The sequence below is a fragment of the Oncorhynchus mykiss genome, chromosome 15, assembly GCF_057628025.1.
Source record: "Oncorhynchus mykiss isolate SJ-2025 chromosome 15, ASM5762802v1, whole genome shotgun sequence".
NCBI lineage: Eukaryota > Metazoa > Chordata > Actinopteri > Salmoniformes > Salmonidae > Oncorhynchus > Oncorhynchus mykiss.
The window spans coordinates 16,563,339-16,586,090 of NC_143036.1; the positions used below are offsets into that span (position 1 = coordinate 16,563,339).

Below are 22,752 nucleotides of genomic sequence, written 5' to 3' on the forward strand. Positions count from 1 at the left end.
GGTGAATCAGGTCCATGGTGGTTGCATACCTGGCTGTAACAGACATTGTAAGGGATCTTATTACCCATCGGAAACTCTGTAAAACATTCAGGACACCATCAGGGTAATGTGAGCTGGCAGTGTGCTTCATTTAATCAACAGCTTCAGAGAGCAGACACAGGGTGGGGGAGGAGGGTGGCACAGCCAGGGTAGGGGGAGGAGGGTGCCACAGCCAGGGTAGGGGGAGGAGGGTGGCACAGTCAGGGTGGGGGGAGGAGGGTGGCACAGCCAGGGTAGGGGGAGGAGGGTGGCACAGCCAGGATAGGGGGAGGAGGGTGGCACAGCCAGGGTAGGGGGAGGAGGGTGGCACAGCCAGGGTGGGGGGAGGAGGGTGGCACAGCCAGGGTAGGGGGAGGAGGGTGGCACAGCCAGGATAGGGGGAGGAGGGTGGCACAGCCAGGGTAGGGGGAGGAGGGTGGCACAGCCAGGGTAGGTAGCAAAGCTCTCATAGAAACATGTGTGGGAAAAAATTGTTAGAATAACAACTTATTCGAGTCAGATGTAGCTATTTCAAATGTACATAGAGCTGTGCTCCAAATCTATCCAGAATCTACAGTGTTCTAAGGCAAATAACAGAAGACTGCAAATGAAAGGAAGACAAGGTGTCTAACACCCACAGTACTACACACAGTCAGCGTAGCCCCCTCCACCCTCTAGTCTAGGCCCAATGACTCCTACTGTTGCTACAGCAACCAGTCTATCAAACACTCCACAACTTTGTACCGTTACCTGCTCTTCCTGTGATGTCAGATCAGTACAACCAGAGAACAAAGAGATAGACCAGAATTAAGAGAAAGTAGAGAGTAGAGCAGTATTATCTATGTAAGGATGTAAAACATATTTTTAGAACAACAAATGATATGCATTAGCTGAGCTATCTACATGGAAAATAGCATAATGAGGATACACTTTCACGGACTCAGAAAAACACATTTTGTTTGAAGTAACCTAAAAGCGTAACAATACGTTTTTAGCAGCCAATACGTCATCATTTTTAGACTCAAATTTGTCTACTTGTCTTCAGCATCGTCACTAAATGAGTTGGCACTAGCTGTACTTTGGCATAGTGACGTCCCCTCTAGCAGTGGTTGTTTGTGAATTCAGCTGCCTTCCGTGCCTTGGTAGAGTTAGCTCTCTGAGTGCCAGAAGGTAGCCTGAGGCTAGCGCTGTGTATCCTCTCTGAGGGGATATGTGGAGATATCTGGCAATGCTCTCAGAGCCTCAACTTTCCTGCCTTCGTTAAATCCCTCTTTCCTTGCTTCCATTAAAGCCCTCCTTTCCCCCTTGGTTAGCGCCCTCTATTCTCCTTTAACAGGAATGATTCCCCTCACCTCACTCTGAAGAAAGGGGTCTAGTCCAGGAGCCCTGACAGGGGCTCCGTCTGTCGCACCAGGGCTTTTCCTCATCAGCAGGCTCAGGGTATCGAGTTAGCCTCCCCTGCTCTGGTCTATTAGCCTGGGTACATTATTGAATTAGCCTTTCCTTTCAGGGTCTGTATAAGCTGTAGGCTACTGATGAATGCTAATCGCTAATCTCAGGGACTATGCTACAGCTGTACTGATGAATACCACTCTTCCCTCTAACCCCAGTTAACCTGAGGCTGGTTTGACTGAGAATAAAGCCCTGGCATAGCTTGGCCCTTTTGCCCGTAGCCTGAAAGATTCCACTATACATATGTTAAACAAACAGACAAGCGCGTCACCATTTCTGATGTGGAGCATACGATGCCAGAGCGATGTAGATATCTCAACTATACTCCAGGTACTGGGGTACTGGACTCTACACATCCAAACCCTTTCCTCTTTCTGGTGACCACAAAGGAGCAGGCACAACGGTGCACTTGAAGAATTGCTAAACAGTTTTCCTCAGGACCTAAATCAAACACCCAGTGGCACATCAGTCCCCATCAGCCTCAGTGTAACTATGTGACTAAAGTCACTGTAGTTTGGTCAGTATCTTACCAAGGCTGGTCTGGGAGTTGGGGTTGACATACTGGTCCTTACTCCACTCCACCATACACTTCAAAATGGACACCAGACACTCCAGGCCTTTCTTCCTCAGGGTCAACTCCTGGCGGGAATAGAGAAATGTTACCGCAACGTTATGACAACTGTAAAGCAATATACTGTACATTTACCCAATACAGAGAAAGACAGTGGCCATTGGTCAGTCTTACCTGGAGTGGTGTTGTGCCGAGCTCGTGGCCTGCCCGGCCCTGTGCGATCTTCGACAGGTCATTCACCAGCCTCTCAAAGATATTAGCAGCATTCAAGTCACAATCATAATTCACATATATATCCACCACACCCTGGGCATCTGGGGGAGGAGAGAGATGAGGGACAGTTGGTACTTGACTTGTAATAGGGATTGATGCGCTGTGCCACAGATAGCATTTCAAATTCACACCACACACTCACCTGCACATATTCTGGTTAGGGTCTGTATAACCATCCATTTATGGTCGTAGGAGCTTGTTGACGTCTCCAGAATATACAGGAAAATCTCCTTGAAGAACACCTGCACAGTGAAACAAACCATGACAGTTAAAGCTGAGGGAAACAAATAAGGGTAGCAAGAAGAGGTCAAGATGAAAAAATAATTTTGTATCTTCATTAACAGAACTATCCACTGTAACAAATCCATAAACACATACATCTCACTGCAAACTGAAAGCTCAACTATGAAATCATAACATCTCAACGAACAACATCCGTCTTCAGAAAAGACTGTTGGCCACAAACAGTGGCAAGCAGATTAAGTCATCAACTTCAGGATGAGGAAATATTACAGCCAGACCACTGTGGAAGTGGACTATTAATCAGAGGCAACAGCTAACAGGTAATACTGAAACACACTGAGGCAGAACTACATTACTGTGCCATGTAATAAACTTCATCTCCCATGAATTACCTTTGTCAAGAGCCTGCTGTATTGAGAAATGTCAGTAGGTCAATATTTGAGAGGTATGACAGATTTACAACATTGGAAGCGGGAACAGGAGAGATTGGCAAATAGGGGCATGAGCCAGCTATTCAGGAACAGAACAGTGTCTTGACCTGCATATTTATAGGTTTTCAAGTAGGACAACAGAAGGTGAGGGGGACTAGATGGAGAGAAAGTGTGGAGGAATATGAAGGAATAAAGGGTTTATGTGACTGAGACAGGAAGGGAAATCCTATTTGAAGATAATAGCTTGTCAGGTAGCTTGGTTTGCACAGACACTTTCTGGAACAAAAAACTAAATCAGCAGCTAACCCATTTGCGACAGAGGAACAACCAAAAGTCAGGTACCTCGATCTGCATCTTGAGGTGGGTCTTGAAGTGGGAGAGGAGAGTGAGGAAGATGGAGAGCGAGAGCTCAAAGACTTCAGGGACAGAGGAGACACCGTTCTTAGACAGTGCCACACACAGGTACTGCTTGATGGCGTTGATGAACATCTCGTTGGTCTTGAAGATGGGCCCAGCATTCTGCAGTATGGACAGGAGCAGCTGGAGGGACAGCACCTTGGAGCGCAGCTCGTGGGACCTGGGAGGAAAGAGACAGGGGCGTTGAGTCAAACTTATAACATTCAAGTGCAACAGGAGTTGGATTTCAGTGTTTCCCCTATATTCATAAATCTTTGCTGGCCTTTTTAATTATTTTTTGGAGAGACACACTTTTAAAGGGATAGTGTGAGATTTTGGCAATTAAGCACTTTTTTCTACTTAGCCAGAATAACTCATGGATACCATTTTTATGTCTGAGTACAGTCGTGGCCAAACGTTTTGAGAATGACACAAATATTAATTTTCACAAAGTCTGCTGCCTCAGTTTGTATGATGACAATTTGCATATATTCCAGAATGTTATGAAGAGTGATCAGATGAATTGCAATTAAATTGCAAAGTCCGTCTTTGCCATGCAAATGAAGTGAATCCCCCCCAAAAAAATTCCACTGCATTTCAGCCCTGCCACAAAAGGACCAGCTGACATCATGTCAGTGATTCTCTCGTTAACACAGGTGTGAGTGTTGATGAGGACAAGGCTGGAGATCACTCTGTCATGCTGATTGAGTTTGAATAACAGACTGAAAGCTTCAAAAAGGAGGGTGGTGCTTGGAATCATTGTTCTTCCTCTGTCAACCATGGTTACCTGCAAGGAAACACGTGCCGTCATCATTGCTTTGAACAAAAAGGGCTTCACAGGCAAGGATATTTTTTATTTAATTGTACCTTTATTTTAATAGGCAAGTCAGTTAAGAACAAATTCTTATTTTCAATGACGGCCTAGGAACTGCCTGTTCAGGGGCAGAACGACAGATCTGTCTGTACCTTGTCAGCTCGGGGATTCGAACTTGCAACCTTTCGGTTACTAGTCCAACGCTCTAACCACTAGGCTACCCTGCCGCCAGTAAAATGTCACCTAAATCAACCATTTATCAGATCATCAAGAACTTCAAGGAGAGCGGTTCAATTGTTGTGAAGAAGGCTTCAGGGCACCCAAGAAAGTCCAGCAAGTGCCAGGACCGTCTCCTAAAGTTGATTCAGCTGCGGGATCGGGGCACCACCAGTACAGTTCTTGCTCAGGAATGGCAGTAGGCAGGTGTGAGTGCATCTGCACGCACAGTGAGGCGAAGACTTTTGGAGGATGGCCTGGTGTCAAGAAGGGCAGCAAAGAAGCCACTTCTCTCCAGGAAAAACATCAGGGACAGACTGATATTCTGCTAAAGGTACAGGGGTTGGACTGCTGAGGCCTGGGGAAAAGTTGTTTTCTCTGATGAATCCCCTTTCCGATTGTTTGGGGCATCCGGAAAAAAGCTTGTCCGGAGAAGACAAGGTGAGGGCTACCATCAGTCCTGTGTCATGACAACAGTAGAGCATCCTGAGACCATTCATGTGTGGGGTTGCTTCTCAGCCAAGGGAGTGGGCTCACTCACAATTCTGCCTAAGAACACAGCCATGAATAAAGAATAGTCCCAACACATCCTCCGAGAGTAACTTCTCCCAACCATCCGGGAACAGTTTGGTGACAAACAATGCCTTTTACAGCATGATGGAGCATCTTGCCATAAGGCAAAAGTGATAACTAAGTGGCTCAGGGAACAAAACATCGATATTTTGGGTCCATGGCCAGGAAACTCCCCAGACCTTAATCCCATTGAGAACTTGTGTTCAATCTTCTAGAGGCGGGTGGACAAACAAAAACCAACAAATTCTGACAAACTCCAAGCATGGATTATGCAAGAATGGGCTGCCATCAGCCAATAATACTTCCAAAAATAGATCAACACAATTCATACAGAAACTATCTGTTACACTGTAGTTAGATCAATGATCATAATAGAACATTATAGCATTTTGTCCATACGGTCTCAATCTAGTCCGACCCATATTTCTGAACAGCTATATGATGGAGAAGTAGGAACCCAACATATTTTTTTGTCATCTTATTTGCTCTGACTGGCTTCCTCTCTGTAATGTTCCCTAGCCCTCCTCCACAGACAGACTGATATTAAATGTAGCATACAGAAATATGGAACTGCTTCTCTGACTCACAGAAATATGGCCTGATTCTCCCCAGGCGCATGGAGCGCAGAGGAAACCTGACACAACTTTATCATTTCAGCTTGGCCTGGAAAGGGGAAGCGTGTGCAACCAAAATGCAAATTTTCAGTACAATAACAAATCAACAATTTGAACAAAACAATCTAATAACTGAGCCATGAACAACAAGACCGATGACCTAGGGTTTTGAATGTTTGAGGTGTCTTTATGTGCTAACCATAAATCAGGTGTGTGTGTGTGTTGTTCATAGTCAGTGATTGAACTGAGCATGCCATGCAGCCTTGGGGTATGAAACCATTTCACTGTTGACTCACTTTAGGCCATATCCCACTGCATTGTTCTTAGCCCTGGGCAAAGACTGGCCCCGGACAAAGACTGGCCCCGGACAAAGACTGGCCCCGGACAAAGACTGGCCCCGGACAAAGACTGGCCCCGGGCTAAGACTGGCCCCGGGCTAAGACTGGCCCCGGGCTAAGACTGGCCCCGGGCTAAGACTGGCCCCGGGCTAAGACTGGCCCCGGGCTAAGACTGGCCTCGGGCTAAGACTGGCCCCGGGCTAAGACTGGCCCCAGGCTAAGACTGGCCCCGGGCTAGATTATCCTGCATTCACGCAAGCATGTGTTAACCCTGGGCTAAGCTTTAGCCCTGGGCTGAGGTTTCACACTTGTATTCCAAAGCCTTGGGCTTACGGACAAACACACATGCTACCAGTGGTGCAAAAAGTACTCAACTGTCATACTTGAGTAAAAGTAAAGATACCTTAATAGAAAATATAAATAGTAAAGTACAGAAACTTTTGACATGTGATATCGCCCCTGTACAGCAAATGCTGTGCACTGAAGAGACATCAACCTTTCTGATCCAAAGCAAAGTCATGCAACAATATTATTATCATGGATAGCTATATACAATTATAAACTGGGTGGTTCGAGCCCTGAAAGCTGACTGGCTGAAAGCCGTTGTATATCAGACCGTATACCATGGATATGACCCCAATTTTTTTTTACTAGTCTAATTATGTTGGTAACCAGTTTATAATAGCAACAAGGCCTCTGGGGTGTGTGGTATATGGCCAATATACCATGGCTGAGGGCTGTATCCAGGCACTCCGCGTTGCGTCTAGCATAAGAACAGCCCTTAGCCGTGGTATATTTAAGGGATAATCAATGAGGGGCTATGCGTCCTATGGAAAATAATGAACGATGTGGAAGGTGTGTTCTACGACCCGCTAGAGGAGTTCTACTCCACTAGAGCATCCATCTATGGAACACATCCTCCATAGCAACCAATGTTCTTGCACAGATGAAAGTACTTTGTTTTTTTGTCAGGTTTTGGCCCTCAGATAGGAGGATGAAATAGTATAAATGTACTTATTAAAATACCATACAGAACTCATCACAGGCATCAAAAGCAAATGCAAATTTTGTGAAAGTGCAGCTTTTGTGATTGGACAGAGAAATTCTATGCATTGTTCTGGACCCCATTTCACAATTGCTATTTTGGCACCATGTTTCTGAGGCTAGCCCTGAAAAGTCAGCGCTAACCCTGCTAGCAAGACCAGCTAGCCCTGGGATAAGGTTGGTGCTTGCCCACTTTAGAATACATGAACAATCGCTTAGCCCAGAGCTAAAGAGGGGGCTAAGGTGCAGTGTGACATCGCCTTTGGTCTGCTTCCTTAAAGTGAATTTAAGGTAACAAAAATAGCAAGGCAAATACACAAAACTTGAATCCTTTATTAACTAATTACAACAGCAGGATTCAATACTGATTTAGTCTTTCTAATCAATAATAAGACTGAGTTCAAAGCATCTGTTGTGATATGTACAGCTGATCTCCAGATAAAGCAGGTCTCCTGTGTGTCATCCTCCTGTGTGTCATCCCGGATATCTTTCAAAGAAAGGCTAAATCTGCACCCTAGTAGCTCCGATGCAATAATGAATTTACCAACGTTTAGACAGCAAGCTGTCTTTATCAGGGTTATCACCTGGGCCAGTCATGGAGTAAATCTCTGTGGATGAAAAGGCCTTCTGTCTGACAGACACTTAGCACAGCCCTGCCTGTGATGACACCGCCTTCCTCTCAGTCCCGTCTGACAACAGCCCGTGATCAACAGGGTTCCATTCCACCATTGTCTGGATGGAACGTCTCTCTTGTGCTCTGAGACAGAATCCCGACAACACCATCAGAACAGAGCAGAGTGTTAGTCCACAAAGCTCATGGGAAGAATGATAGAGATGGGAGACTGAAACAGTCAGAATTGAGTTACCATATAGAAACCAGATTCAGGAAATCCTGTTATGTAAACACAGCTATCAGATTCAGCAAATCAAATGCCTCTTCGAATGCAACAAGCTCAGCAAAACATACTGTAGAAAACCCCAATGTGATCTCACTTGTAGGGAGGCAAAATCAGATTACACACACACATATACATACAGTTGAAGTTGGAAGTTTACATACACTTGGTTGGAGTATATGTAACCGAAGTACGTTCATCTCTAGGAGACAGAACAAGTCTCCTTCCTGAGCAGTATGCCGGCTGCGTGGTCCCATGGTGTTTATACTTGCGTACTATTGTTTGTACAGATGAACGTGGTACCTTCAGGCATTTGGAAATTGCTCCCAAGTATGAACCAGACTTGTGGAGGTCACAATTTTTTTTCTGAGGGCTTGGCTGATTTCTTTTGATTTTCCCATGATGTCAAGCAAAGAGGCATTATCTACCAAGAGAATTCTCTTCGATTATAATCACAGCCGCATATATTCCCCCCCAAGCAGACACATCGATGGCCCTGAACAAACTTTATTTGACTCTATGTAAACTGGAAACCACATATCCTGAGGCTGCATTCATTGTAGCTGGGGATTTTATACAAGGCTAATCTGAAAACAAGACTCCCTAAATTCTATCATCATATCGATTGTGCTACCAGGGCTGGTAAAACCCTGGATCATTGTTACTCTAACTACCGTGAAGCATATAAGGCCCTCCCCCGCCCTCCTTTCGGAAAAGCTGACCACGACTCCATTTTGTTGCTCCCTGCTTATAGACAGAGACTAAAACAGGAAGCTCCCGCGCTCAGGTCTGTTCAACGCTGGTACGACCAATCTGATTCCAAGCTTCAAGATTGCTTCGATCACGTGGACTGGGATATGTTCCACATTGCGTCAAACAACAACATTGATGAATACGCTGATTCGGTGAGCGAGTTTATTAGCAAGTGCATCGGCGATGTCGTACCCACATACAAGCAGTGTAGCTATTCCCGCCGCAAGGCAATCAAACAAGCTAAGCGGCAGTATAGAGACAAAGTAGAGTCGCAATTCAACGGCTCAGACACAAGAGGTATGTGGCAGGGTCTACAGTCAACCACGGATTACAAAAAGAAAACCAGCCCCATCGCGGACCAGGATGTCTTGCTTCCAGACAGACTAAACAACTTCTTTGCTCTCTTTGAGGACAATACAGTGCCACGGACACGGCCCGCTACCAAAACATGCGGACTCTCCTTCACTGCAGCCGACATGAGTAAAACATTTAAACGTGTTAACCCTCGCAAGGCTGCAGGCCCAGACGGCATCCCCAACCGCGTCCTCAGAGCATGCGCAGACCAGCTGGCTGGTGTGTTTACGGACATATTCAATCAATCCTTATCCCAGTCTGCTGTTCCCACATGCTTCAAGAGGGCCACCATTGTTCCTGTTCCCAAGAAAGCTAAGGTAACGGAGCTAAACGACTACCGCCCCGTAGCACTCACTTCTGTCATCATGAAGTGCTTTGAGAGACTAGTCAAGGACCATATCACCTCCACCCTACCTGACACCCTAGACCCACTCCAATTTGCTTTCCGCCCCAATAGGTCCACAGACGACGCAATCACAACCACACTGCACACCTCCTCAGGAGGCTGAAGAAATTCGGCTTGTCACAATCGAGAGCATCCTGTCGGGCTGTATCACCGCCTGGTACGGCAACTGCACCGCCCACAACCATAAGGTTCTCGAGAGGGTAGTGAGATCTGCACAACGCATCACCGGGGGTAAACTACCTGCCCTCCAGGACACCTACACCACCCAATGTCACAGGAAGGCCATAAAGATCATCAAGGACAACAACCACCCGAGCCACTGCCTGTTCACCCGCTATCATCCAGAATGCGAGGTCAGTACAGGTGCATCAAAGCGGGGACCGAGAGACTGAAAAACAGCTTCTTTCTCAAGGCCATCAGACTGTTAAACAGCCATCACTAACATTGAGTGGCTGCTGCCAACATACTGACTCAACTCCAGCAACTTTAATATTGGAAAGATTGATGTAGAAAATGTATCACTAGCCCCTTTAAACAATGCCAATATAATGTTTACATACCCTTCATTACTCATCTCATATGTATATACTGTACTCGATACCATCTACTGCATCTTGCCACCTTTATGTAATACATGTGTCACTAGCCACTTTAAACAATGCCACTTTTATATGTTTACATACCCTACATTACTCATCTCATATGTATATACTGTACTCGATACCATCTACTGCATCTTGCCTATGCCGTTCTGTACCATCACTCATTCATATATCTATGTACATATTCTTTATCCCTTTACACTTGTGTGTATAAGGTAGTAGTTTTGGAATTGTTAGTTAGATTACACGTTGGTTATTACTACAATGTCGGAACTAAAAGCACAACCATTTCGCTACACTCGCATTAACATCTCCTTAAACATGTGTATGTGACAATTTTTGTTGTTGATTTGATTGATTTTGATTTGATTTGAGGTTGAAGGAAAGCCTTGAAATACATCCACAGGTACCTCCAATTGACTCAAATTATGTCAATTAGCCTATCAGAAGCTTCTAAAGCCATGACATCATTTTCTGAAATTTTCCAAGCTGTTTAAAAGCACTGTCAACTTAGTGTATGTAAACTTTTGACCCAATGGAATTGTGACGCAGTGAATTATAAGTGAAATAATCTGTCTGTAAAACATTGTTGGAAAAATGACTTGTGTCATTGCCAAAGTAGATGTCCTAACCGACTTGCCAAAACTATAGTTTGTTAACAAGAAATTTGTGGAGTGGTTTAAAAACAACTTTTAATGACTCCAACCTAAGTGTATGTAAACCTCCAACTTCAACTGTATATATATATATAGATATAGATATATAGATGTAGATATATTATGTTTAGAAGAGGGAGAAGAAACAGGAAGAGGAAGGCTGTTTAACTGCAGGAGCACAAGAAGTGATCCAGAACCAATAAATCAGCTGAGTGATGCTTCATACAAACACACACACAAACCGTCACAACACTCCCCACTAATAATAACTAGGCTACACTCCACGAGGCATGACTCAACTAAGGAACACACTCCAGAAATAAACCTGTAATATGCTACTAAGGCACTATAGCTACTGTTCCTCTATTCAATTATCTTAAACAAAACCATCATAGGCGTTCGGATACAAGAACTCATCTTACTTTGGGTCTGGGGGACCATCTGACAGAGGCTTCATGGACAGCTTGCAGAGCGATCTAAACACTAGGAAGGCATCCTTCTGGAGAATGTGGGAGAACTTAGCACCTGGTACTGGGCCTGTGGTCGCTCCCAACTCCTAATGCAGAAACACAAACAGATGATCAACATCAAAAACTTTTAATCAAGGCTCAAGAGTAAATTATCATTACTTGTGATCAAAAATGTATTTTCCACTTGACACAAAGACTTTGAAATAAAATAGTTCTTATTAGCAGATCTGTTCAACCTTGATCATGTAAGACTGTAATCATAGATAATTACATCCAGTGCTCAGACTTACTTATAATAACCTGAGAAGCTGAAAAGAGAGGAGATGTTAGAGTATCTATTAATCATGTTGGAATCAACCCCGACTGGCAGACAGACACTTTGATCTGCAGTAGCACAGAGATTGAATAGCCCCTCCCCTCATGGACTCACTTTAATTCCTCATGTTACCAATGACTTTCCAATTTCCTTTTTACAAATTGATAAACACTTTAAACGCAATAAAAAAAACGCAATAACAGTTTTATTCTTCTGCTAAAACAGACAGACTGACAGACACCCAGGCTAGCACAAAACTACTTTGTTGAGCGGAGTGTGTAACCAAGGTGACAGTCAGGTCAGTCCCGCTCACCTGTGTATCATTAGAGGAGACAGACAGCCTGTCATCGGGCAGCGACGGAGGGAAGCTGGCAGAGATGGGCGTGCCGGGGATTCCATTGGCGTGGACGTTCTCGCTGTCCCCCTCGTCTTCTACCATCTCTGTGATCGCTGTTGCCTTGGTGATGACCTCATTGATGACCTTAGCAGGTTCCGTGACCTCTGTGGGCAGCTCGGTCTCACCAGCGGACTCCATGGCATCTGAACACATATGACCAGGTTTCAGGCACTGCCCTTTGGAGTGGTTTAGTATGCAGGGGTCAAAATAGCACTGAGACACACAACTCTCGCTCTCTCTAGGTAGGACAAAAAAGCTAACACATAGTAACGTCTAAACTCTAGACTTCAACAAATTTTCATTCGAAAATGATTAGTATCAGAAAAACTCCTCCACCCCTGGGTGCATGTTTTGTTTCTTGCCCTAGAAATACACAGCTGATTCAAATAACAAACTTATCATCAGGTTTTGATGATTTTAATCATCTGTGTACTGCTGGGCTCAGGACTGAGTTGGGGAAAACCCTGAGTTAACTGACCGCAGACAGAAATCTTATTTCAGATCCAGAGAGTGGCTCTTACCTCCAACAACAGTGTTGACGACCTCTTGTAGGATGCTCTGGACGATCTCCTGGGGTTTCTCCTCATAGTTAGGCTCCTCCCCCTCCTCTACTGCTTCCTGATCATGCTGAGCGGCACCTTGAACACAGGACAAGTACAACTTTAGTCAAAGTACATTCAAAAAGCACCTCAATAAACTTTAAACTGGCAGAATGAGTAACGAACGCGTTTTCTCAGAGAGGCATTACCCTTTGACTTCAAAGTTGACAAGATAAACAGTCGTCACTGGCATCAGCTATCACATCTTCACTGAATGAATTGAGCATGGGTGTGTGTGTGTGTGTGTGTAATTTGCTAACAAAATGATTACTGAATCTTTGGCTGCATCTCCACTCACTGGGTGCCAAACTCTTCTATCCTCTCTCCCATTCAATCACTAATGAAAGGTTTTATGCAGGTTATTTTCTTTAAACTACTTCATTAATGTCTAAAGAGAAAGATGTCTCATCAAATGCTTATTTAACACACACTAAATATTCTACCAATATTGAGTACATGAAAATCTCAAGTTTGAGGCTTTGTTACTGTCTAAAGCAGCCAAGATACCAGTCTAGAACAATACCCTGGATGTGTCTATGATCAATACACTTCCATCCACTATGGTACAAAGTACTGCGTGAGAATGAGAGTCCGTGTGAACTTCAACCTGACTGCCGATATGAGTATGATATGATATGATTGTGTGTGACACACTGTGTCCTTGTCTATCTGTATGTGGTTCACCAAGTACTTCTCAGATAGAGTTGGGTGTGTCAAATCGGAGGGCCTGTTGTCCTGACCTCTGGCAGTCTCTATGGGGGTACCACTGGGTTCAATTCTCGGGCCGACTTATCTCTGTATATATCAACAATGTCGCTCTTGCTGCGGGTGATTCCCTGATCCACCTCTACGCAGACAACACCATTCTGTATACATCTGGCCCTTCTTTGGACACTGTGTTAACAAACCTCGAAACGAGCTTTAATGCCATACAGCACTCCTTCCGTGGCCTCCAACTGCTCTTAAACGCTAGTAAAACTAAATGCATGCTTTTCGACTGATCACTGCCCGCACCTGCCCGCCCATCCAGCATCACTACTCTGGATGGTTTTGACTTAGAATATGTGGACAACTACAAATACCTAGGTGTCTGGTTAGACTGTAAACTCTCCTTCCAGACTCATATTAAACATCTCCAATCCAAAATTAAATCTAGAATCAGCTTCCTATTTCGCAACAAAGCCTCCTTGACTCATGCTGCCAAACATACCCTCGTAAACCTGACTATCCTACCAATCCTCGACTTCGGCGATGTCATTTAAAAAATAGCCTTCAACACTCTACTCAGCAAACTGGATGCAGTCTATCACAGTGCTATCCGTTTTGTCACCATATACCACCCACCACTGCGACCTGTATGCTCTCGTTGGCTGGCCCCCGCTACATATTAGTCGCCAGACCCACTGGCTAGTCTTTGCTAGGTAAAGCTCTGTCTTATCTCAGCTCACTGGTCACGATAACAACACCCACCGGTAGCACGCGCTCCAGCAGGCATATTTCACTGGTCATCCCCAAAGCTAACAACTCATTTAGCCGCCTTTCTTCTGCCAATGACTGGAACGAATTGCAAAAATCACTGAAGTTGGAGACTTATATCTCCCTCACTAACTTTAAGCATCAGCTATCTGAGCAGCTTACCAATCACTGCAGCTGTACACAGCCCACCTGTAAATAGCCCACCCAATCTACCTAACTCATCCCCATATTGTCTTTATTTACTTTGTTCTTTTGCACACCATTATTTCTACTTGCACATCATCATCTGCACATCTATCACTCCAGTGTTAATTTGCTAAATTGTACTTACTCACTACTATGGTCTATTTATTTCCTTACCTCACGCCATTTGCACACACTATATATAGATTTTTTTTCCTTCTATTGTGTTATTGACTGTACATTTGTTTATTCCATGTGTAACTCTGTGTTGTTGTTTGTGTCGCACTGCTTTGCTTTATCTTGGCCAGGTCGCAGTTGTAAATGAGAACTTGTTCTCAACTGGCCTACCTGGTTTAATAAAGGTGAAATAAAATAAATAAATAAAAAATGTCTGCTCTAAGATGAAGCTCACTCTGTGATGCTGCTCTGGCCTGGCAGGTTGAGGGGAGTAACGGATTACATGTAATCATTTACAAGTAAGGGATTACAAAAACTGGCAATTGTAATCGTTACATAACAAGCTAAAATACTGTATTTAGATTACAGATACTTTTGAAAAACTAGATGATTACTTCGAGGATTACTTTTAAAAAGGATGTTTGCAAAAATAAATGTTTGGCACTTCTCTATTTACTGAATGACATTCAAATCAGCATTGAAAAAAGGCAGAAGTTTAAGTTTGTTCCACCTGAGCGAGTCTGAACACAAGTCAGAGACCACTATGATGATACACCAAATGTGTTTGTTGGATCGAGGGAAAAGAGCAAGAATTTCTTGATGTCTATAGTACTCTCTCTGGTATGCAATCTGGTTTCCACTCAGGTTATGGATATGTCACTGCAACCTTAAAGGTCCTCAATGATGTCACCATTGCCCTTCATTCTAAGCAATGTTGTGCTGCTATTTTTATTGACTTGGCCAAAGCTTTTGATATGGTAGACCATTCCATGCTTGTGGACCAAGTATTGGTGTCTCTGAGGGGTCTTTGGCCTGGTTTGCTAACTACCTCTCTCAAAGAGTGCAGTGTGTAAAGTCAGAAAATCTGCTGTCTCAGCCACTGCCTGTCACCAAGGGAGCACCCCAAGGCTCAATCATAGGCCCCACGCTCTTCTTAATTTACATGAACAACATACATCAACAACATAGCAGTAGGAAGCTCTCTCATCCATTTATATGCAGATGATACTGTCTTATATTCAGCTTGCCCCTCCCCGGAATTTGTGTTAAATGCTCTACAACAAAGCTTTCTTAGTGTCCAACAAGCTTTCTCTACCCTTAATCTTGTTCTGAACACCTCCAAAACAAAGGCCATGTGGTTTGGTAAGAAGAACGCCCCTCTTCCCACAGGTGTAATGACTACTTCTGAGGGTTTAGAAGTCACCTCTTACAAGTACTTGGGAGTATGGCTAGATTGTACACTGTCCATCGCTTAGCACATATCAAAGCTGCAGGCTAAAGTTAAATCTAGACTTGGATTCCTCTATCATAAATCGCCCCCTCTTTCACCCCAGCTGCCAAACTAACCCTGATTCAGATGACCATCCTACCCATGCTATATTATGGAGACATAATTTATAGATCAGCAGGCAAGGGTGCTCTCGAGCGGCTAGATGTTCTTTACCATTCGGTCATCAGATTTGCCAACAATGCTCCTTACAGGACACATCACTGCACTCTATACTCCTCTGTAAACTGGTCATCTCTGTATACCCGTCTCAAGACCCACGGGTTGATGCTTATTTATAAAACCATCTTAGGCCTCACTTCCCCCTATCTGAGATATCTACTGCAGCCCTCATCATCCACATACAACACCCGTTCTGCCAGTCACATTCTGTTAAAGGTCCCCAAAGCACACACATCCCTGGATCACTCGTCTTTTCAGCTCGCTGCAGCTAGCGACTGGAACGAGCTGCAACAAACACTCAAACTGGACAGTGTCGTGATGTGTGTTTTGTCCTGTATTTATATGTTATTGATATATTATATATATATTTTTTTTTTTTACATTTTGCCTTTATGTAGGCCGTCATTGTAAATAATAATTTGTTCTTAACTGACTTGCCTAGTTAAATAAAGGTTAAATAATAAATAAATAAATGTAGCTATTTGTGCTATACGGATTGTGGTTGTTGTGGATGACAGTTCACAAATCTAAATGTGTATTTAAACCCAATAATGGTTGAATTCAAGAAGTTTAAGCTGCCTATCAATCATTGTTTTTGAAACCAGTGGACAGCCAGTGAAAAATGTGCTCTAGCAACAACTGCATAGTGCGGATCCCAGCCTATGGAATAAAAGTAGGGGTTTTATTACTCAATCTAATTCATGCTGATAAAAATATACATCCATGGACCTAATGGACACATGCTCAAACTCACACACTTTTGATTGCCCCTTTAAGTATCTGTAGTTGCTGCATCCATTTGATAAATTCTATATATTAATGTAAAGATATAATTTAAGCATATTATATGTAGTGGAAAGCAATGGGTTAGAAGAAGCCTATACAACCAACCCATAAAGTAAAATTTAACATCTATATATGGCCAGCTATGTAAACTTTAACATTGATTTATCCTGCAATAGATGTTGTTCAATTGGTAACATACTTTCAGATTACTTAAAAATGTTACTTAATATAATCAGATTACGTTACTGAGTTTTGGTAATCCAAAAATGAATGAAACGATTACAATTTCGGACAGGTAACTAGTAACTGTAATGGATTACAATTAGAAAGTAACCTACCCAACCCTGTGGGCTGGTCTGCCTCTGTCTGGTGGTTCTCTGCTGTGCTGAACTCAGAGCCATTCTCTGGGTTCGTGCTCTCATAAACCGCCCCCGGTTCCCCCTGCAATGCCTGCTCCTCCTCTGTGGCCCCCTGGTTCTCCTCCGTGGCCCCCTGGCCCTCTTGGGGGTCCCCTGCCCCAGCCGTGCTGCCCTTAGGGGCCGGGGCAGGTGTAGATGTGGAGGGAGTGGAGGGGGTGGAGGTGGGCGTGGGTGTAGAGGGGGTGGTGGGGCCGTTGGCCTCCCGAGGAAGGCCCTTGGCTGTGGGATAGGTGTGCTGCTGGAGCTGGGGCGAGTCCTGTTCCTGTTCCTGTTGCTGGGTGACTGGGGAGTGCTGCCGGTGCTTCTCCCTCTCCATCTGCTTGGCCTCCTGGAGCTAGGGAGGGGAAGGGGATGGGACACAGACACACATCCAAAGACCAAGACAGAGTATAACCCAGCGTAGCCACATACAACCACACACACACAGACAAAGCCAAATTCACACACACACACAGTCGCACACACAGAGAAATGTGTTAACATAATGTACACAAACTCATTAAATCAAATACAAGCCTGAACAAGTGCTCAAATGTTCCCTAAGGTTGTTCCGACCCCAAAGCCATTGTCAGATCAGGAAGCAACAAATGACAGCTTCGGAATCACAGTTTTCCAGGCGGAGACAGCAGGACACTGAGAATCTGCAAGGCTATTTTAACATCAGGACTGTCGAAAATGTGTTTATGAATGAGCAGTCATACGGTAGGACATGCTGTCAAAACAAGTATGAGCCAAAGCATCCCTTCATGCTTATATAAACTGGGCCATTTCAGTGCAGAGAAGGAGGCAAAGTATTTTTGGTCTAAAATGCATTCATACTGCATGTTCTCCTGGTTGATGTATCACTGATGTTGATGTGTGTGTACGCTCATTTGAACCTATAAATATACACATCATAAACATTTCTGTTATAGTATACAGTGGCACGAGAATACACAATTCTAAGAAAATAATGTATTTCACTGAAAAATCTTAATTCTTTCAACCAAGCTATCAATCAGGCTGCATGTGTAGTAGGGGTGCTGCATGTTTAGTAGGGGTGCTGCATGTGTAGTAGGGGTACTGCATGTGTAGTAGGGGTACTGCATGTGTAGTAGGGGTACTGCATGTGTAGTAGGGGTACTGCATGTGTAGTAGGGGTACTGCATGTGCAGTGGGAATGCTGCATGTGTAGTAGGGGTGCTGCATGTGTAGTAGGGGTACTGCATGTGTAGTAGGGGTGCTGCATGTGTAGTAGGGGTACTGCATGTTTAGTAGGGGTACTGCATGTGTAGTAGGGGTGCTGCATGTGTAGGTGTGGTACGTGTGTAGTAGGCGTGCTGCATGTGTAGTAGGGGTACTGCATGTGTAGTAGGGGTGCTGCATGTGTAGGTGTGGTACGTGTGTAGTAGGTGTGCTGCATGTGTAGTAGGGGTACTGCATGTGTAGTAGGGGTGCTGCATGTGTAGTAGGGTTAATGCATGTGTACTAGGTGTGCTGCATGTGTAGTAGGTGTGCTGCATGTGTAGTAGGGGTGCAGCATTTGTAGTAGGGGTACTGCATGCGTAGTAGGGGTACTGCATGTGTAGTAGGGGTACTGCATGTGTAGTAGGGGTACTGCATGTGTAGTAGGGGTACTGCATGTGTAGTAGGGGTACTGCATGTGTAGTAGGGGTACTGCATGTGTAGTAGGGGTACTGCATGTGTAGTAGGGGTACTGCATGTGTAGTAGGGGTACTGCATGTGTAGTAGGGGTACTGCATGTGTAGTAGGTGTGATGCACAAATCATGTTAAAATAACTGAAAAACTAAGCCACCTGATGATGAACACATGATTCAGAGGAAAGACACCGGTTAGGAATGGAAAGCAAATACCCATATGAATGTGAATGATACACCTTCTCTAACACCAGGCTATAGACATTTCCCCTATTCCTATCCAGCCAACATGGGGCATTTTTAGGTTATTAACGTAAGAGAATTTGCTCTCAACCACTTTCCTGGCTAAAGAAAGGTTAAATAAAGAAAGAAAATTAGTAGAGGTTGTGCTGGCATTGACAAACCCAGCCAGCCGTTTTTAGTATGCAGCTCACAGACTCCAGGTGGGAGAGAGACTCCTCATATCAGACATGGCAGAGTCATGTAGCACCATTATCTCTGTGGCAGCTAGACGCTAGACACACACACACACACACACACACACACACAGAGAAATGGAGGTGCCTCTCCATTTGTTTACCTGAAAGGCTGCTCTCAAACTGTCTTGCTCTAAAAGCCATTGTGTCAACACTACTGCTCTCTCTACTATAATGATGACATTACATTTACATTCAATTCTATCAACTCTCAAATTCAATGATACGATGCTCTATTTAAAAGGGATGAATGAAACTATCAACATCGAATTACTAGGATGGTAAAAACCCTAGACAAACGCAGTGAGATGCAGAACCAGGGGAGAGGTAGAGCACATGAAGCTGATTACAGAAATGTCACCTCAGATTCTGCCAGATATATTAACCCACTGAGCCCTGCAATGAAAACACCACACAATACGCTCCATATCACTTCTGAGGATGGGACGTGTGTGTCTCTATTTCTTAATCAAGAGGGTTAAGCCCAAACACACACAATGCAAACAGAAAACCAGTTGAAAGGCTCTGTCGCCTGGTATGAGCACACACACACACACACACACACACACACACACACACCTACACAGGCGAGTGAATACAATCTAAAATGGAAATCGGTGCTGAAGAAAAGATAATGATTTGCAGGCAACAGAACTGAAGCCACAGCAAGCACAGCGCAACCACAATGCACATCTGCCCCGTAGCTGGAACAGAGGAGGAGAAAGAGATAGATAGATAGATGGATGGATAGATGGACGGAAGGAGCCGAATGAGCACAGTTCAGAGTTCAGATCATGCAAGTCAAGGCAGTCCTGTTGGCTTTACCTGGCGGTCACGTTTTCTGGAAGCCAGAGACCAAGATATCTTGTGATTTGTAAGCTATGTGTCCGTAGGGGGGAGAAGTGTCAATCGGAAAATAAAAAGATGATATTAGAGAAAGATGATTAGAGCAAAGCTTCACACCTTACTTGAACCTCTGGTCAGAAAGTGGATGTTATACTGTCATCAGCATGATGGAAGTTAGAAAAAGTCAGTCAGGTTATATCAACTTAGATTGGTTATGTAGCTGTCAAGCTAGCCATGTTTAGCCTAACTGTAGCCTGACACATAAACCCTTACGCCACCTTATTCATCTTCTATGTCATGATTATGACCGCGTAACCCATGCTTTAGGACGGAATTATTTATATATTTTTCTCTCTGCATTGTTGGGAAGGGCCCGTAAGTAAGCATTTCACTGTTAGTGTTTACCAAGCATATGTGACAAAACATATTTTGATTTGAAGTGTTCAAATAAAGAGTTACCCTCTCTTTCCCTCTGTGTGTGTCTGTCTCTTCCCTTTCCCCTCAGTACAGTATCTCTATCAGTCTGTAGCCCTGTTTCAATATCCACACTAACACACCACTTCAAATGAAGCCATCTATTTGACATCATGCATTCTAAGTGGCATTCAAAATGCATTCTAAGTGCTTTTGTTAGTGTGGACACTGGGACCTTAGCATGCGTCTCAGAGCGGGACTTACTGCCTGGTTCTCCATGCGGGCGAAGATGACGTTGAGCATCTGAGTGAGTGTGGCCTTGGCTGTGGTCTGGTTGATGAGGTTCTTGCTGGCTAGGTAGATGTTGTAGCAGGTCCTGACCGCCTGCAGCACCGTGCCCTCGTGAATCTCTATGTGCTGTGAGGTCACCGCCGTCAACAGGGCCTGGTGGGGGGTGGGGGGCGGGTGAGAGGGAAAGAAGGGGAGAGGGAGAAAGATTCATTCATTCATAGTTTATCAAGGTCTTTCATGGCTACTCATAGCATAAATGATTTGTGTGAAAGGCACGATGAATAGATTACAAACAGAGCTACAGTCCTCTGCATCTCACATCTCTGACCCCCTCCTCCCAGCAGGAACAACACAAACACAGCTATACTGGGCCGAGCTGAGCTGAGCCAAGCTGCGCTGAGCTGAGCCAAACTGAGCTGACAGCAGATTAAGGATAGAGGCTGAGATTTGGGCTGGTGTTTCACAGCAAGGAGTACTGTACTAGGAAAGAACACTGCTCCTGCAAGACATCAGGCCCTCTGACTCACAGCACTTACTGTCAGTCATCACTTCTTAGCAGTCTTAATATGACCCTTCTCACAGCAGGAAAGTCATCTTGCAGCAACAGGAAATGTGAATTATTATGTAGACTAAAATGAATGGACATTTGATACATTTTTTGCTAAGGCAAATCAATTTTGAAACTTTAAATTGGAAATTACAAACTTTAGAATACTTGTTAAACCTTGAATACACTACAATTTTCATTTCCTGCTACGCAGGAAATTCTCTGTGACAACATAGTGATCAAATTAAGATAGTAGATCTGTACACCTCCCTCAACCACTGCTAAGTGCACTTCTCGTCATCCATCACTACTTAGTGCATTAACCTCAGTGTACTTCTCTCATCCACTGCTTAGCGCACTTCCCTTAACCACTACCCTTCTGTCTACAGGTGAACGTAACACACAGACAGACTCACTATACAGATATATAACACTATTCATGATTCTAAATAATCCCCATGCAGGAAAGCACAGAAACCAACAATAGCAGGACACAGTATCCAAAACACACCCAGTTCCCAGCAGAGAGACCATAGAACTGCAGTAGCCGACCTTAATGATCTGTAGCTGCACCCCCTCATCTGTCTGTGGTCCCTGGAAGCAGCCGCAGATGGTCTCGATGATCCTGTCAATGAGCTTCTTGCCCGGGGCTGCGCTGTCTGGACCGCTGCCTGTCAGGTGGCCGTACGCTATCAGCTTCTACAAGACACACCCAAAACACACAGAGGAAGACAGTCAGAAAAACACAACTCTTGAATCCTATTCAGAAACACCCCATATACACATGAACTGTACTATGTATGAACGAAGCAATAAAGACATATCATTAATGGAGGAGAACCGCCAATGAATAGAACCTGTAGCATAGACAAACAGGGGTCACGTCCTGACCTCCTCTGCCACTGACCTGTAAACAGTCTAGTGATGTGATGACGATGCGGGGACATTTGGACTGACATGCCAACTCAAACGGCAGGAAGTACTTGTCGGCCTCGACGAAGCTGGTCTTTGATTTGATTGGCGGAAGAGTGCTAGAATCTGATTTGCTGTCTGGAGGAGGACTGGAGAGAAGAGACCAAGGGAAAAGCAAACCAAGATCATACAACCTAGTCTGTCCTCTACTCAAAGCATGATAAAAATATAACCTAGATTTAAACCAACATTTATTCTAGCATGCACAGACTACTAACAGTGTACTGTTTACATATTTATACATGTGCTGTATGCAGCTCAATTTAATACACTGTAAGCAGCTAACTTTTACAAAGAAACACAACTGCAAAGTATGAGAGATCCATGGTGTCATACACTTGATAATAATGCTCTCAGCTCCGACTCTGTTGACTGTCTTTATGCTGTCAAAAGCCTTTGTGGACAAAATTGCATCCTTGTGACTGTTGCTAAGGAATAAAACCAAGGAAAAAGCCATATTTGTAAGTGTTGTCTGTCTTTATGGATGCCAGATCTAAACCAGGGGTCCTTGGCTGTGGGCTAAAATATTATACATCTAAACCAGGGGTTCATGGCTGTGGGCTAAAATATTATACATCTAAACCAGGGATCCTTGGCTGTGGGCTAAAATATTATACATCTAAACCAGGGGTCCTTGGCTGTGGG

The 22,752-nt window shown here is 44.2% G+C and overlaps 1 protein-coding gene across 5 annotated transcripts in view; it reads right to left on the reverse strand.

Annotated features, from left to right (window-relative positions):
• The window catches only part of LOC110490929 (brefeldin A-inhibited guanine nucleotide-exchange protein 1), a 99,901-nt gene that overhangs the window by 33,286 nt on the left and 43,863 nt on the right, over nucleotides 1–22,752 (reverse strand). For 3 of the 5 annotated variants that reach the window (XM_036943871.2, XM_036943870.2, XM_090199386.1), the window contains exons 3-14: nucleotides 22,043–22,196; nucleotides 21,688–21,834; nucleotides 20,562–20,741; nucleotides 19,863–19,916; nucleotides 16,843–17,257; nucleotides 12,355–12,471; nucleotides 11,750–11,976; nucleotides 11,073–11,206; nucleotides 3,331–3,565; nucleotides 2,457–2,556; nucleotides 2,216–2,355; nucleotides 2,001–2,109 (exon numbers count right to left, since the gene is read on the reverse strand). In XM_036943871.2, the coding sequence (XP_036799766.1) occupies nucleotides 2,001–2,109; nucleotides 2,216–2,355; nucleotides 2,457–2,556; nucleotides 3,331–3,565; nucleotides 11,073–11,206; nucleotides 11,750–11,976; nucleotides 12,355–12,471; nucleotides 16,843–17,257; nucleotides 19,863–19,916; nucleotides 20,562–20,741; nucleotides 21,688–21,834; nucleotides 22,043–22,196 (2,012 nt within the window). The remainder of the gene's footprint in view (nucleotides 1–2,000; nucleotides 2,110–2,215; nucleotides 2,356–2,456; nucleotides 2,557–3,330; nucleotides 3,566–11,072; nucleotides 11,207–11,749; nucleotides 11,977–12,354; nucleotides 12,472–16,842; nucleotides 17,258–19,862; nucleotides 19,917–20,561; nucleotides 20,742–21,687; nucleotides 21,835–22,042; nucleotides 22,197–22,752) is intronic. The other 2 variants (XM_036943873.2, XM_036943872.2) reach the window with 1 other exon arrangement.